Here is a 12,319-nt window from a genome sequence, read left to right as displayed (position 1 = left end):
AACAATATGTGTGTTGTCTAAATGTTTCATTAAAACTTTTTTCAGTGTAAGACTGTTAGTGATATTCTTAACAAGTTTCCTTTATTCTTGTTTCCTTTGGATTTTCAGATTCAAAATTGTAGTATTTTAAGTAACCTCACAAACTAAGTCTTAAGTTTCACACTTCTTCACTCTGATTTTCTAAAAAATTGTTTCACTTTTTTCTCTTCCTAAATGTTATTAGAGAGAAAAACATGCTGGGCTGTAGTTTGTGGAGTTTGCTGATGTTTTGCGTAACTGTCAGATAACAAGTTGGCTTTCCATGTCTGCAGATATAATGTGCACTAAAATCCTATCATGAAGCAGTTTTTAAACTACTGTCTGATTTCTTAGTGTGAATTTACAGTGGCTGTCATATGATTAAGCTGTGCACATACACGGTACATAAGTTTGCAAAAAATACAGACAGTGGGTTTAGAACCGCGCATTATTATAAAAATGTAATAAGAGTAGGAACCCTTTAATTCCTTAAGTAGAGCTGTCCTTCACAGAGTACTGTTCAGTGTGTGCATGTGACTTGTGTATTTATACTTTCTTGTGTTATTTGCTTCTATTGAAGCTAAGGCATTTTCATAAATAAGCCAAAGATATCAGAATTGCAAGAACCACATTGAAGTGAATATCTTAATAGGCTGAAGCAAAGTTATCAAGATACTTTCTGTGTAGATAAACATTCAGTGGCTTAGCTTTCAAAGAGTCACTGTCTCAGAAGAACCCATTCTTCACCTCTTAATTCCTCCTTTCTGCTTGATACAAGCAACTATTCAGTGCATAGTAAAAATCCCCCTGCTGCATTTCTACTATAAGCTCTCAAAATGTGCTTAAGCACCCTTTAATGTGTTTCTATATGTACTTTAGTTAACAATCAAAAATGCATAGATCTTACCAAATTAATTCCTCTCTCTTCCCTTTCACAGTCCTCTGAATTAATACCTTTTCTTTCTCATGTGTTTGCTTTTCCAGACTTTTTATCACTTTAACCTTCCAGCTAGTTTCTTGCCTACTGTTTTATTTTTAGCTTTTGTCTTATGCTCCAGTATATAATAGCTGCTCTGCTCTTTTCCTTAGTGCCAGTTGCAAATCAGCAGCTGAAGTCATATAGTAGTCTTTAGCTGCATGTCTGCTTTGTAAAACAGAAAGCTGACCATGTCAAAGAACAGATTATCATGCATTAATTGATCCTAAAATCATGTACATCCTCTCCAAAGTCAAGCTGTTTTCACTTTGCAACCATTTGGTTTGTTTGTGTTTTTTTTCCTTAAAGCTTTTAATGTAACAGTAAACGCTGCTTGGAAAGATTTATCTTCATAATTTCTAACCTGCCTGTTAAGTTTGTGCTATAAGTAAGAAATCTTTAGTTGGTGGTGAAAAGACTCGAAAACTGAGACGGAAATGTGTCTGACCATTCAGCAGTGAGTTTTCTTACTAAAACAATGTAATGGTAGGGACAAAATTACCTTAGTAGAATTTAAGGAAAGAATATTCTTTTTCATGGTGGTAGTATTTTCTGCTCTTATGCCTGTGGTATCACATATAAGCAGATGAAAGCACTTGTAATGAGGAGGTAGAAGTAGAAACTCTTGTCATGTAAGACTCTAAAGCCATTGAGTCTTTGGCATTGTCTCATTTGTGTATTTGTGTTTAAAGATTGATGGTGTAAGGACTGCAGTTACACTTTAACTGTTTCCTGTTTCTGTGAAACTTACTTCTTGGAATTACTGCTTCTTGGAAAATCTTGTTTTCTTAAAATAATACTAAACTTAGCCTTCAAAGCTTTGAGTCAAATTCTTGTTACCTATGAAAAGTAGGAACACAGGAAACAAAAATCCTGTGATCTGTTTGCAGACAGTTTAGCTTCAGAAAACTTCTAAATTAGAGTTCTTGAAGAAATCCCTTCGTGTAATCTGCCCGTTGATTTCAGCCTGTTCTCTAAAACACTACAAACATGTATATAATGTTTGCATTCTTCACTCTTTCAGATTATCTTCTGTAAACTTGTATGCAGTGCTTTATTTTTGTTGCAATGAAGAATGCTGTGGAGTAAATTATTTATATATCTCTGTACCTTAAACCTTGAGAAGTGTACATATAAAATCTCTTCTATCCAAGCTCTCTTCAGGAATGAAAAGTCTTTGCAACTGGCTCTAAGTCTTTAAGAGGAAATCAAGGCCCGAGCTGGGGCAGGAAAAAGAGAAGAGAGAATGCTTTACAACTGGTGCTGACACACTGAAATACTTTTATTTTGGTTATGTTTTCTTCTTTTTTTTTTTTTTTCCCCCTCATCTCATTAAATGTTGAGGCTCGATTGTTATCCTGTCCTCTTCAATTTTTTTTTTTTTTTTTCCATAGTACAACTTTGTTTCTGAATTGTTCACAATTTCTCTGCAAGGAATAAAAAAGAGAGGTTAAAATATGAGCACCTCAATACACTTCTCTATGAGTTGAAAGTAGCTGAGATTAGATTGATGGACAAAAGATAATCTTGTTTCTGGTAATAATTTTTGCATGTAAAAGACTAAAGAAGCTCCTAACGTTGAGTGCAATTAGATTTTAATTATATAATTAGATTTAAATCACCTTAACTAACTAATATAATTAGTTATTATAATAATCTGTATGGCAGGTTAAACATCTTACTAATCATGTAGAATGTCACACTGTGATGGAATAGCAGAAAGAGTCAATTTGTTTTGCTTGTGGTCGTTGTTTGTTTCTGTGAAGAGTGGAAGTGTATATCAATACTTTTGGGAAAATATTGAATTATCACCCCTAAAACTAAGATAGAATAATCCGGAAAATTCAGAGTTCAGGTTAAACTGAAATGGGAACACAAATATGAAGGTGCTCAATAAAGAAAACTTCGAACAAATCATTTTATAGAAGCATAAATTATGTTTGAAAAATATATTTAAAATCAAATTAATATGGGCTTTCGGATTACTTATACATATATATGGTATGGCATCCTTACGAAGTTTAGATAGTTGAGTAGAGACTTCAGAAATAAAGGTAAATAATTGCTTATGGTTTGTAAGCAGTTTGTAGGCAGATTTTTAAAAGGTAGAAATATGAGACATGCTTCCAACAGATTTATTTTTCACTCATTAAAGGAAAAATAAGGTAGAAATTGGGATCTGGGTTAGAGATTGATTTAGTCAAATTAGAAAATATCCTGCAAAACACATTTGTTTTCTTTAGAAGGATTTTCTTACCAAGGTAATGTGAAGTCTTCAGGTGTAGCATCTGGCTTTTTCATAGCTTTCAGCCAGAGTCCCAGACTGGCCAGGTGACCTGGGGCCATTTAACAGCTAGTGGCTGATGACTCAATTTGAACCCAGATTCTGCTGCTATTGCCAAGACAGGGAGATCCAGATTTTCAAAGGAGACCAAGAGTAATCACTGAATGTAAACAGTAAATACTATGAAGATTTTACATTCTTTCAATGCAATACTTCTTAAATTAGTTATATTTCTAACTTAATTACATGCAGTGTAATATTCTTTAAATTGGAATTTTATTCCCTTATAAAAATATGATCTTTGTTAAAATTTTATTTCAGAAGAATTTGCTCTTTTGAAAGTAATTTTTTCAGATTGCTGAACTGCATAATTATGGTTACAGAGTTGAACCATTTTTTTGTAAACGCATCTTAGTGATTGGAGTTTAATGATGTTTTTACAACTTCTAGTATTTTAACTAGAACGTAGTTACACAAACGTAGCTTGTGATACAGTGTATTACTTAAGGAAAAAAAAAGCTTCTAAAGATATTTCATACCTCTATAGTATGTTTGCATATCAAGGTGATTTTCAAATGACATGATTCTGTGTCTCAAATGTAGCCACCCCAAAACTGAAGCTGTTATAAACAGCAACACAGAACAGGGGAGTCCTATAAATCCTGTCCTTGGGCAAGCTTTGCATTCTGTATCCATGAACTAATTTAAACCTTGATCTGTAAACTGCTGAAAGCTCATTGCTACTCCTCTTCTCATTGCTCATTGGGCCAACACAGCCAGTTTGTTCCACTGCCTATGACAGTAGTTTGGATGTGGGCAAATACAAAATTTAAGTAAGTCTTCATGACCATAAACAATTAGAACTTCAATTTTTATCTCATTGATAGAATAACATCTTCTTAAGCACATCTGTAGTGCTTTCACGTGAATACAAACCCACCACGAGCAGTTCCACTACCTGAATCTTAGATTACCTCTCCCCAAGAGTGTTGTGCCCACTGACAGAGTAATTGTGTGTATTTGCTTATATACTTCTACATAACTTCAGGTTATGACTGATTCTCCACACAAGGTTCTCTTATCAGGGATATTGCTTGTATTTTGTTGTGGTGGTTTTGAATTCAGAACTTAAACAAAAAATGATCTGAAGCATGTTCCAGTGAATACTTTTCACGTGTGATCTAAAAATAATAGTCACAGTATTTTTTTATTTTTATTTTTATTTTTTACAAAAATCAAAATTACTAGAATATCATCTTATGATCTGCTATTTCAAGGAGTGAGTTAATAAAACATTATTTCCACTTGTTTGCAGAGTAGAATTGTCATAGATGATACATACCATAGCAAGCCAAGTTGTGAACTTTCAGGGTTAGTGACAGAACCAAATCTGTCAGGTCGTTCACACACTTTAACCTTCTCTTCAAATGAGGTGAGTTTCAAAGTGTGTATCTGTGTCTTGTTGATGTTGTTCATACTACAGCATGTTTAATGGAATCCCCTTTTTTTTTTTTTTTTTTTTTTACATGAAACTGGATGACTCTTTCCATATTTTAATGTTGAAGAATGCTGTAAAAAAAATCCTAAGCCATTATTGAACATGTACTTGAAGGCCCCATATTGGCTTTTGTGTTTTGATCCCCTTTGTATCACAAAAACTGGAATGAGCCCTGTAGGATCAAGTTACAGTTTTTAATTTATAGCATAAGACATTTCTGTTCCACTAATTTGAAGTAACTTTCTGGATGAATGAAAACTACAACATTTTTGACTGTACCCTCACCTCAGTGCAGGAGTTGTTAAATCTGAATGCAGCCAGAAATGAGCTAGAGGTCTAGCCATACTGATAATGACTATGTTTGAAAGAAAAAAACAGCAATTAATAAATGAGTTTGCTACTAGCTATATTAAAGTAGGCTTTGGTGAAAATAATCTGGGTAATGTATAGAAGTCAAAACAGTCTTAAAACAATGCTATAAATATGCAGCACTACATTCTGCTCTACAAATCCTGAAATTGTTAAAGGACTAGAGATGGAAACACCTCTTTGAAGTGGAGAAGAGAAGAGCATGGAAGAATCAGCCTTTTCTGGGCAGACTCTCATGCAGTTCGGGAAAGTGACCTGGTGGTGACAGGTCAGCAGTCAGCTAGGCAGAGCAATGGCATCTCAATTTTGTTGTCCAGCGAACTAGTGGTAACCTCTCTTATTCTTTCACAGATTTTAACTTCTTAAATTTTGTGATGGCATTCATTTTTCCTCAGGTTGTATTTTTTGTCTTGAACACCTTCAGGGCGTCCATCCATACTTGCCTACTGAATCACTAACGTTTTTATGCAGGAGAGCACATTGTTCTTTCATGCTTCCACTCTTCATAAGTAGGTCTAGTTCTGCTTTCTGAATTTGAAGTTATTCATGTGTGGTGGCAGCTGCAGCAGTGACTGGTTTGGAAACTCACTGATGTACAAGTAGCTTGGGACAGTACTACCTTTGGAAGGTAAACAGTTTTAGGGGGGAGAGTGCTAGTTAACGACAAATAAGCATTACTCAAAAATCAATATTCTGACTCTTGTTCTGCCACACTTCTCTTGTTCCTATTTATACACCTAGAAAAGTTACAATTGTGCTTTTGTGCAGTAGGGAGAAGTTTTATTTATACTGTATAAGTATTCCTTTTCTCCCTCACTTATCTGAGGAGATGATTGTGTTTTAATGAAGATTGTCTTTTTGCTACAATTTTCTAAATGATGTTAGGTTGTGTCCTTACTAATATGAAATACAGGGTTTGCTAGTATGTTGGGAGTATGGTTGGAATTATTAGCACCATCTGGAGGACGTGTGTGGTGCAGGCTGCTAGCTGATGCAATCCATGCTGCATGGAGGAGCTGGTGCCGAGAGCTGTTTGGCATTCTGTAGGGGACTGCATTCAGCTGGAGAAAGGAATGAATCTGCAGTACTCTGAAAATACATAACTGAAGCTGAATGGCTAGCATAGCTCTAGTGAAATTAATGAGTTCCAACTGGAATAAAATAGTAAATATAACGTGTATAATTTTTAGCCTTTGTAGAAAAAAGCTTTGGCAGTATATTTTTTTGGTTCTTTCTTACTGCTGATAGACCACACAATACTGAGGTAAAGGTCAAGCATGAAGTGTAAAAAATTTTGTATCTGTTGTATGTTATTCATAAATACTCGCTAATATAAGACAAAAGAAGTTACCAATATATATTTTGTATTACAGCTATAGGTTGAGGAGTACTATTATCTAAAATGATTTAAAAAATAAATGGGCATTTTCAAATTCCTGTTGTAATTTCTATCTTCATTTTCTGTGCTAAGCACCCCAATCTTGGTAGCCTGCACAGAAAATACTGTTCTCCAGTTCTCTTGATAGAAGTGCTGCACAGAGCACTTCAAGCAAAGCCTTCTCCAAAGCCTTTTTATTTTGTGAAAATTACTGTTCTGAACATCAGGAGGGCCAATATATCCATATTTGTTATGTCTGCATTAGCATTTTAATTAGGAGTTCCACTTTGAAGCAAATTTCTGGATTGTCCTATTTGTCTTCACCTTGGAAATCGGCACACACTTTGAGTGTTCCCAGTGTGCTCCATTTGCTAGTGGCCACTGAGTCTGTGTGACCAGACTCAAGCTATTCTGAGGTTAAAAAAGAAAAAAATCCTTTGAAATGCTTGTACTATAGAAATTAGGACCTCTGCTAAACTGTTGTGCTCTGTAAGCGCAATCCCGTGCATCTGCACTAGCTCCTAATGTAACCCCTCTCCTTTGTTTCATAGGCCAGACAAAGAGAAAGCATTTCTAACTGCATGAAGTCCTCTGAAGTTTTCAGTTGTGCTTGTACATCCATTATGCCATTTTGATCTCTCAGGTCCAGTTTTGACTGTATGTCAGACCATGTGATGGGCCTAAGGCTCACCATCTTTCATGTGATTGCTGGAATTATTTAGGTTCATGCAGTTAGCTCTGCAAGGGCGCTTCCAATTTTGAAGCTGTAGTTAGCCGCTCACCTGAAACGTACAGGGTCACATCTCAAATTCATTCATAGAAAGATGCTTATTTCCATGTTTCACATTTACAAATGTTGTGTGATGTGTGTTAACCTACATGTCCAAAGTAGGTTGCTTTGAGATGCTTTTACAAACATCCTTGTTAAGTTATGGAAGCTACCTAATAGGGCGATCTTCAATTCTAAATGCAGCCCATACTCAATAAAAAGCTAGTGAGAGATCTCATTCAAGTGTCACGCTAGAATTCCTGCTGAAGAGATATTAAGCTCTGTTTTATGTGGCTTTTCTTTTGTGATGAAGTGAAAGAGTGCATGAGGACTAACAGCAGTACCTTTTTCCCCCCTCAGAAGCCAATTTGAAATGGAGGCTGCGAGCTGTTCTGTGAGTTCTGTGTGCTGGAGGGACGTAGTATCAGTGGAATGCTATAGGCTCTTGACAGATGGCCTTCTACTAGGCAGACCCTTTACAATGATGACATGATGGGATCAGATGAAAGAACAAACTGTTCTTGCTCCATAGAAGTGCTCCACATTTAGTAAAACTGTACTTAAGAATTGTTGTCAGATTTCTTGACTGCTGGAATTGTATTCTGGATTTCCTCAAAAATAATCAATAATACAGCTGAGTGCTACTTGACTGATTCTTCTTGATAGGCCAGTATCTAGTATTGGGACTGAGCCACTTTGACTTGATAGAACGTGTTGGTTGTTTGCATACACTGAATTTAGCAAATGCTTTGCTATTTGTTGAGCATGGTTTTCATGAAAATGTGATTTCTTAGAGAAAACCATTTGTGTTCTCTGTTTCTCACTTACTTTGTGTTGAATGTTGTTGTATTGTCGTTTTGTTTATAACAAACTCCTAGGCAAGCCGACTATAAGCTGTGATCTCAACAGTTTATGTCCCTTTGAAGCTACAGTATGTTTAAAAATATACTTTGTTACCCAGATTCAACTGACAACTAGAATCCAGCATAAGTAAAATACTGCTTACAGTGGCTTTTTTCAATTGACTAGGTGTTAGATGATGAATTCACAACAACAGGAAAGCAGAATCAGTGGCACAGTAGACCTATCTCTGAATGGACCACACAGCAAGTCTGCCACTGGCTAATGGGAATGAACATGGAGCAGTACATTACAGAGTTCACAGCTATGAACATAGATGGACAGCAGTTAATGCAACTCGACAGTGATAAGTTAAAGGTATGTGAATATCTCAGGATAGATTTGTAACTGTAGAATTTTCATTGCTTATTCAGCCGTTCTTGTGACTACAAAATCTGTTTTCCTGTTTTCATGAGTTTTGGTTTAAGGGACAGAGTTTTGGTTTTTAAATACTTTGAGACTATACTTAGATGAGAAATTAATAGTTGATAGTATTTTTTTTGATAAATAAGAGCTTGCCTTTTTACAAGGTATGTATTCCTGGTTTCATCTTAAGGAAATAAAAATCAGCAAATATCCCCAAGGAAGAGCTTGATACATGTACAGTCAATCTCAGTATAAGGTATGAAAACAAGATCCAGTCAAGCAAAATGCATAGAATTGCAGGATGCAGTTTTAGAAATCTAAATTTCTTTCATATCTGTTCTTCAAATGGGAAAACAAAAACTGCATGTGATGACCTTTAATTGCTTTTAATTTTTTACTTCTGCTGGGAAAAAAAAAAAAAAAAAAAGTAAAAATTAAAGCATTGAATTGTTACTTTAAGCCTTTTCTAGTCATTTTGCCTCTGGAAGATGCATGGTGTGAGTCCCTTACGATGCTAGAAAAGCTTTAAGCTTTTATTTCTCAGTAGATTATCTGTGTTCTGGACAGGTAAGATGTGCAACTAAAATGAGGTTCATTTGCCTATCTTAGCATAAGGCAAAGTATTGTTAATGATCAGTTATAGTAACTGGCTTTGAGTGTTTCAGGGAGGAAAAAATGTGTCCAACTTTGGTCTCTAAAATGCACCTGTATTTTTAGAATAGACTTTCAACACTAAATGTCCTGTATCTTGTAATCAAATATTTCCTCAGACAGAGAGGAAATACCATTACTGGCCTGTCGAATGAACATCTGTCTGAAGAGTTTGGGATGGTAATGCTTGTAACTCAGTTTACAATTCATGTTATTAAAAGTTCCAAAAGGGTGTGAGACTGCTACCTGTAACTTGGAATCAGATGCTGCCATCTGCTGATCAAAAATCAAAGTGCGCTATTACTGGCCATGCACTTGTCTATGCTTTTTATAATACACCTTAAAATCCTCAGTACTTATAAGTGACCAAGTTTGGCTGCCCTAAAACATAGACAGACAATAGAATACACAAACAAGTAAACAGAACAGAAATCTCTGAATGAAGGATAAGCTAAAGAAAAGCATTGCCAGCATTGCCATGATAGGGAGTGTAGTGTTAGCATACCAAACATTTATAGAAATGATTCACTGGTGTTAACAGACACAATTCCAATATTACATCATCAAAACAAGAAATGTCTAGGAAAGGTGGAAATTTGTTGCACTTATTTTCTATTTACCATTAGCCCTCACTGGACCTTTGTTATAAAGAAACAAATTACGTGCCAGAAAAGATTTTCAACCACTGTTGTAGTTGCTTTTTTTTTTTTTTTTTTCCCAAAGTTTTCTTCTCAGGAATGACACAAAGATTCCAAAGATTCAGGTATTAAAGAGCTGCCTCATCTTCCTTTTAGGTGAATTGGTTTGGTCTTTGTTTTTAATACTGTTAAAGTCTTCACCATGTGTAGTGAAGATGTCTTTAGTTACTAAACTGCTTTATTGATTTATTTTAATCTACATGATGCAACCTTAAAAGAAACATGAACTTCCTAGAATGAGCTTTCATTGATTGTTTTTTTTCAAGCAGTTAAAAAACACTGCTGGCTCGACTGAGTTCAGTAGCATTCCTAATTAAAAAAAAATTAGTGTTTAACAGAAGTTTAAAACTTGTTACTGAACATAAATTTCTGCAGTATATTAAAAACAAAAAAAAAACAAACAGAAAAAACCCCACATCCTTAAACTGTTCTTGCTTAAATACTGTTGATAGTGCTGTTGGAAAAACTAATAACAAAGTGCTCTTTTTTTGTTTGTTTTTGTTTTTAAACCCCTAAAGGCTTTGGGAGTTTCCAGTCAAAATGACCGATCAACAATAAAGAAAAAAATTAAGGATATTAGGAAAACACAAGAAAAACTGGAAAAACAGAAGGAAAAAGTTCAGAAGAAGGAGAGAGAAGTTCGCAAGACTGCCAGAGTGGTAACCACTCTTGAATCCAGCTGCTAATGTGACCCTGCCTTTAATCGTAGTTCACACTAGTGTCATTCTGAGGAAGTTCAGCAGATTTGTATATAATTGTACAATTGAGGGGAGAAGGGAAAGTGCAACAGTTTAATATGGTAGGTTTGTTTTTTTGTTCTTTTGTTTTTTACTTTTTCATTATAGTCCCTCCCCATTACAACCCAATAAAATGAAATATTTTCAGTATTTTCATTTCTAGTTGACTCTGCCTATACTAATAGTAATTTGACTTCCTGCCTTAAGTAATATTTGTGCTTCTCAGACCTCATATGCCCTCTTAATTGAAGTTTCTACACATTTGTGGAAAGTAGAATACTGTATTTAAAATCATTCCAATATTAGTCAACTAGCATTTAATAAAGTTGAATCTGGTAGAGGGACAATAGAAAAATCCTGCCAACAAATTCAGTTTGTAACAGTCTGTTTATCTGTTGCCACTGAAGATGTATAGAGAAAAGTGTCTAAAAAAAAAAAAAAGAAAGAAAGAAAGAAAGAAAACAGTAATGTCACATTAATTTAAGAAAGCATGTATTTCAAATTTATGGAGTATTTTCTTTAAATTCATGTATTTCTGGGATGATTCATTTTCACACTAAGTCCACTGTAGTAGCACGTTGTTTTTGAATTCCATGTGTTGCAATTTACTGAGAAAATAACAAAAATATTTTCACAAGCTACATACACTAATCATAATATTAATTTCTCTGTACACTACCTTTATGATATTGGGACAAGGCTTAAACCTATAAATAAGATCTTTTTTAACCTATTTTTTCCTAAATAATACATAGTTTTATAGATTTATGCTACAAATAAGATCAATTTGCAATACATGTATTTCTCTTTTCTACTTGCTACAAGTTTTTTGCGGACCAAATTTATATATTTGCTAATTTTAAACTTTACTGTTTTTCGAACTTAAAATATCAAGGGAAGAACTGTAGAAAAACTATCACTGAAGCACTGGGTTTCTGCATTGTATTTAAATATGTTCAATTGTAGACTACAGATTATTTCTCTTTAAGGGAGGATTTGATACGCCATATAGTTTAGAACATGAATTGGTGTTTTGTATATTTACTTAGTGTTTTGTAGATACTATAACAGCACTTCTTTAATTAGAATTATTCCAGAAACAAAATATCAATTCCACCATAGAATGGACTAGAACAAAACTTGTACCATTTGTGTATGTGGACCAAGTTCTCCTTTAAATCTATGGACTGTTTTTCATTTTAATTAAATGAATGAGCTTCACTGTTGGTGTTTCACAAGTCTTTATTTTCCTTTTTCTGTATAACTGTCTTGGGAACTCTAGCAAAGGGATGGCGTGGAAATGCTTCTGCACACCATACATTTCCAAAATAAAGTTTAAGAATCTTGGTAATAATTACTTCTAAAGAAAGGCTGTATTTTCAGTTGTGTGCATTAAGAAATCTTGAGAATGTAATTATTTAACTTATTTACTTTGTCTCTTGTAGCTTTGAGTTTGTACTCCGAATTCAGACCTTGAGCCAGGGAGGATCACTGCCCTACTGATAAAGAGAAGGGAACTGGAAGTACGGAATTATCAAATTCTTAGAATTGCACAACTGAAACTGTGCTTTCTTTACTCCAGTCAAGGATGTCTGTTTCTCAATTAAGTGCTTTCAGCCAGAGCGGGGAATACATCTGTGTGTTATCTCTTTTCTTTAAGTCTTCTGAGCTCAGT

The 12,319-nt window shown here is 34.7% G+C and overlaps 1 protein-coding gene across 6 annotated transcripts in view; it reads left to right on the top strand.

Moving 5' to 3' along the window:
* The window catches only part of LOC128076684 (neurabin-1-like), a 41,538-nt gene extending 29,673 nt beyond the window's left edge, over positions 1-11,865 (top strand). For 5 of the 6 annotated variants that reach the window (XM_052674626.1, XM_052674625.1, XM_052674628.1 and 2 more), the window contains exons 17-19: positions 4,594-4,710; positions 8,322-8,510; positions 10,426-11,865. In XM_052674626.1, coding sequence (XP_052530586.1) covers positions 4,594-4,710; positions 8,322-8,510; positions 10,426-10,593 — 474 coding nt within the window. In that variant the 3' untranslated portion in view covers positions 10,594-11,865. The remainder of the gene's footprint in view (positions 1-4,593; positions 4,711-8,321; positions 8,511-10,425) is intronic. The other variant, XM_052674629.1, reaches the window with a different exon arrangement.
* Positions 11,866-12,319: the final 454 nt, after the last annotated feature.

The sequence above is a fragment of the Tympanuchus pallidicinctus genome, unplaced genomic scaffold (genome assembly GCF_026119805.1).
Source record: "Tympanuchus pallidicinctus isolate F22 unplaced genomic scaffold, pur_lepc_1.0 scaffold15, whole genome shotgun sequence".
Classification (NCBI taxonomy): Eukaryota; Metazoa; Chordata; class Aves; order Galliformes; family Phasianidae; genus Tympanuchus; species Tympanuchus pallidicinctus.
This window is presented reverse-complemented; position numbering and strand designations above follow the sequence as displayed.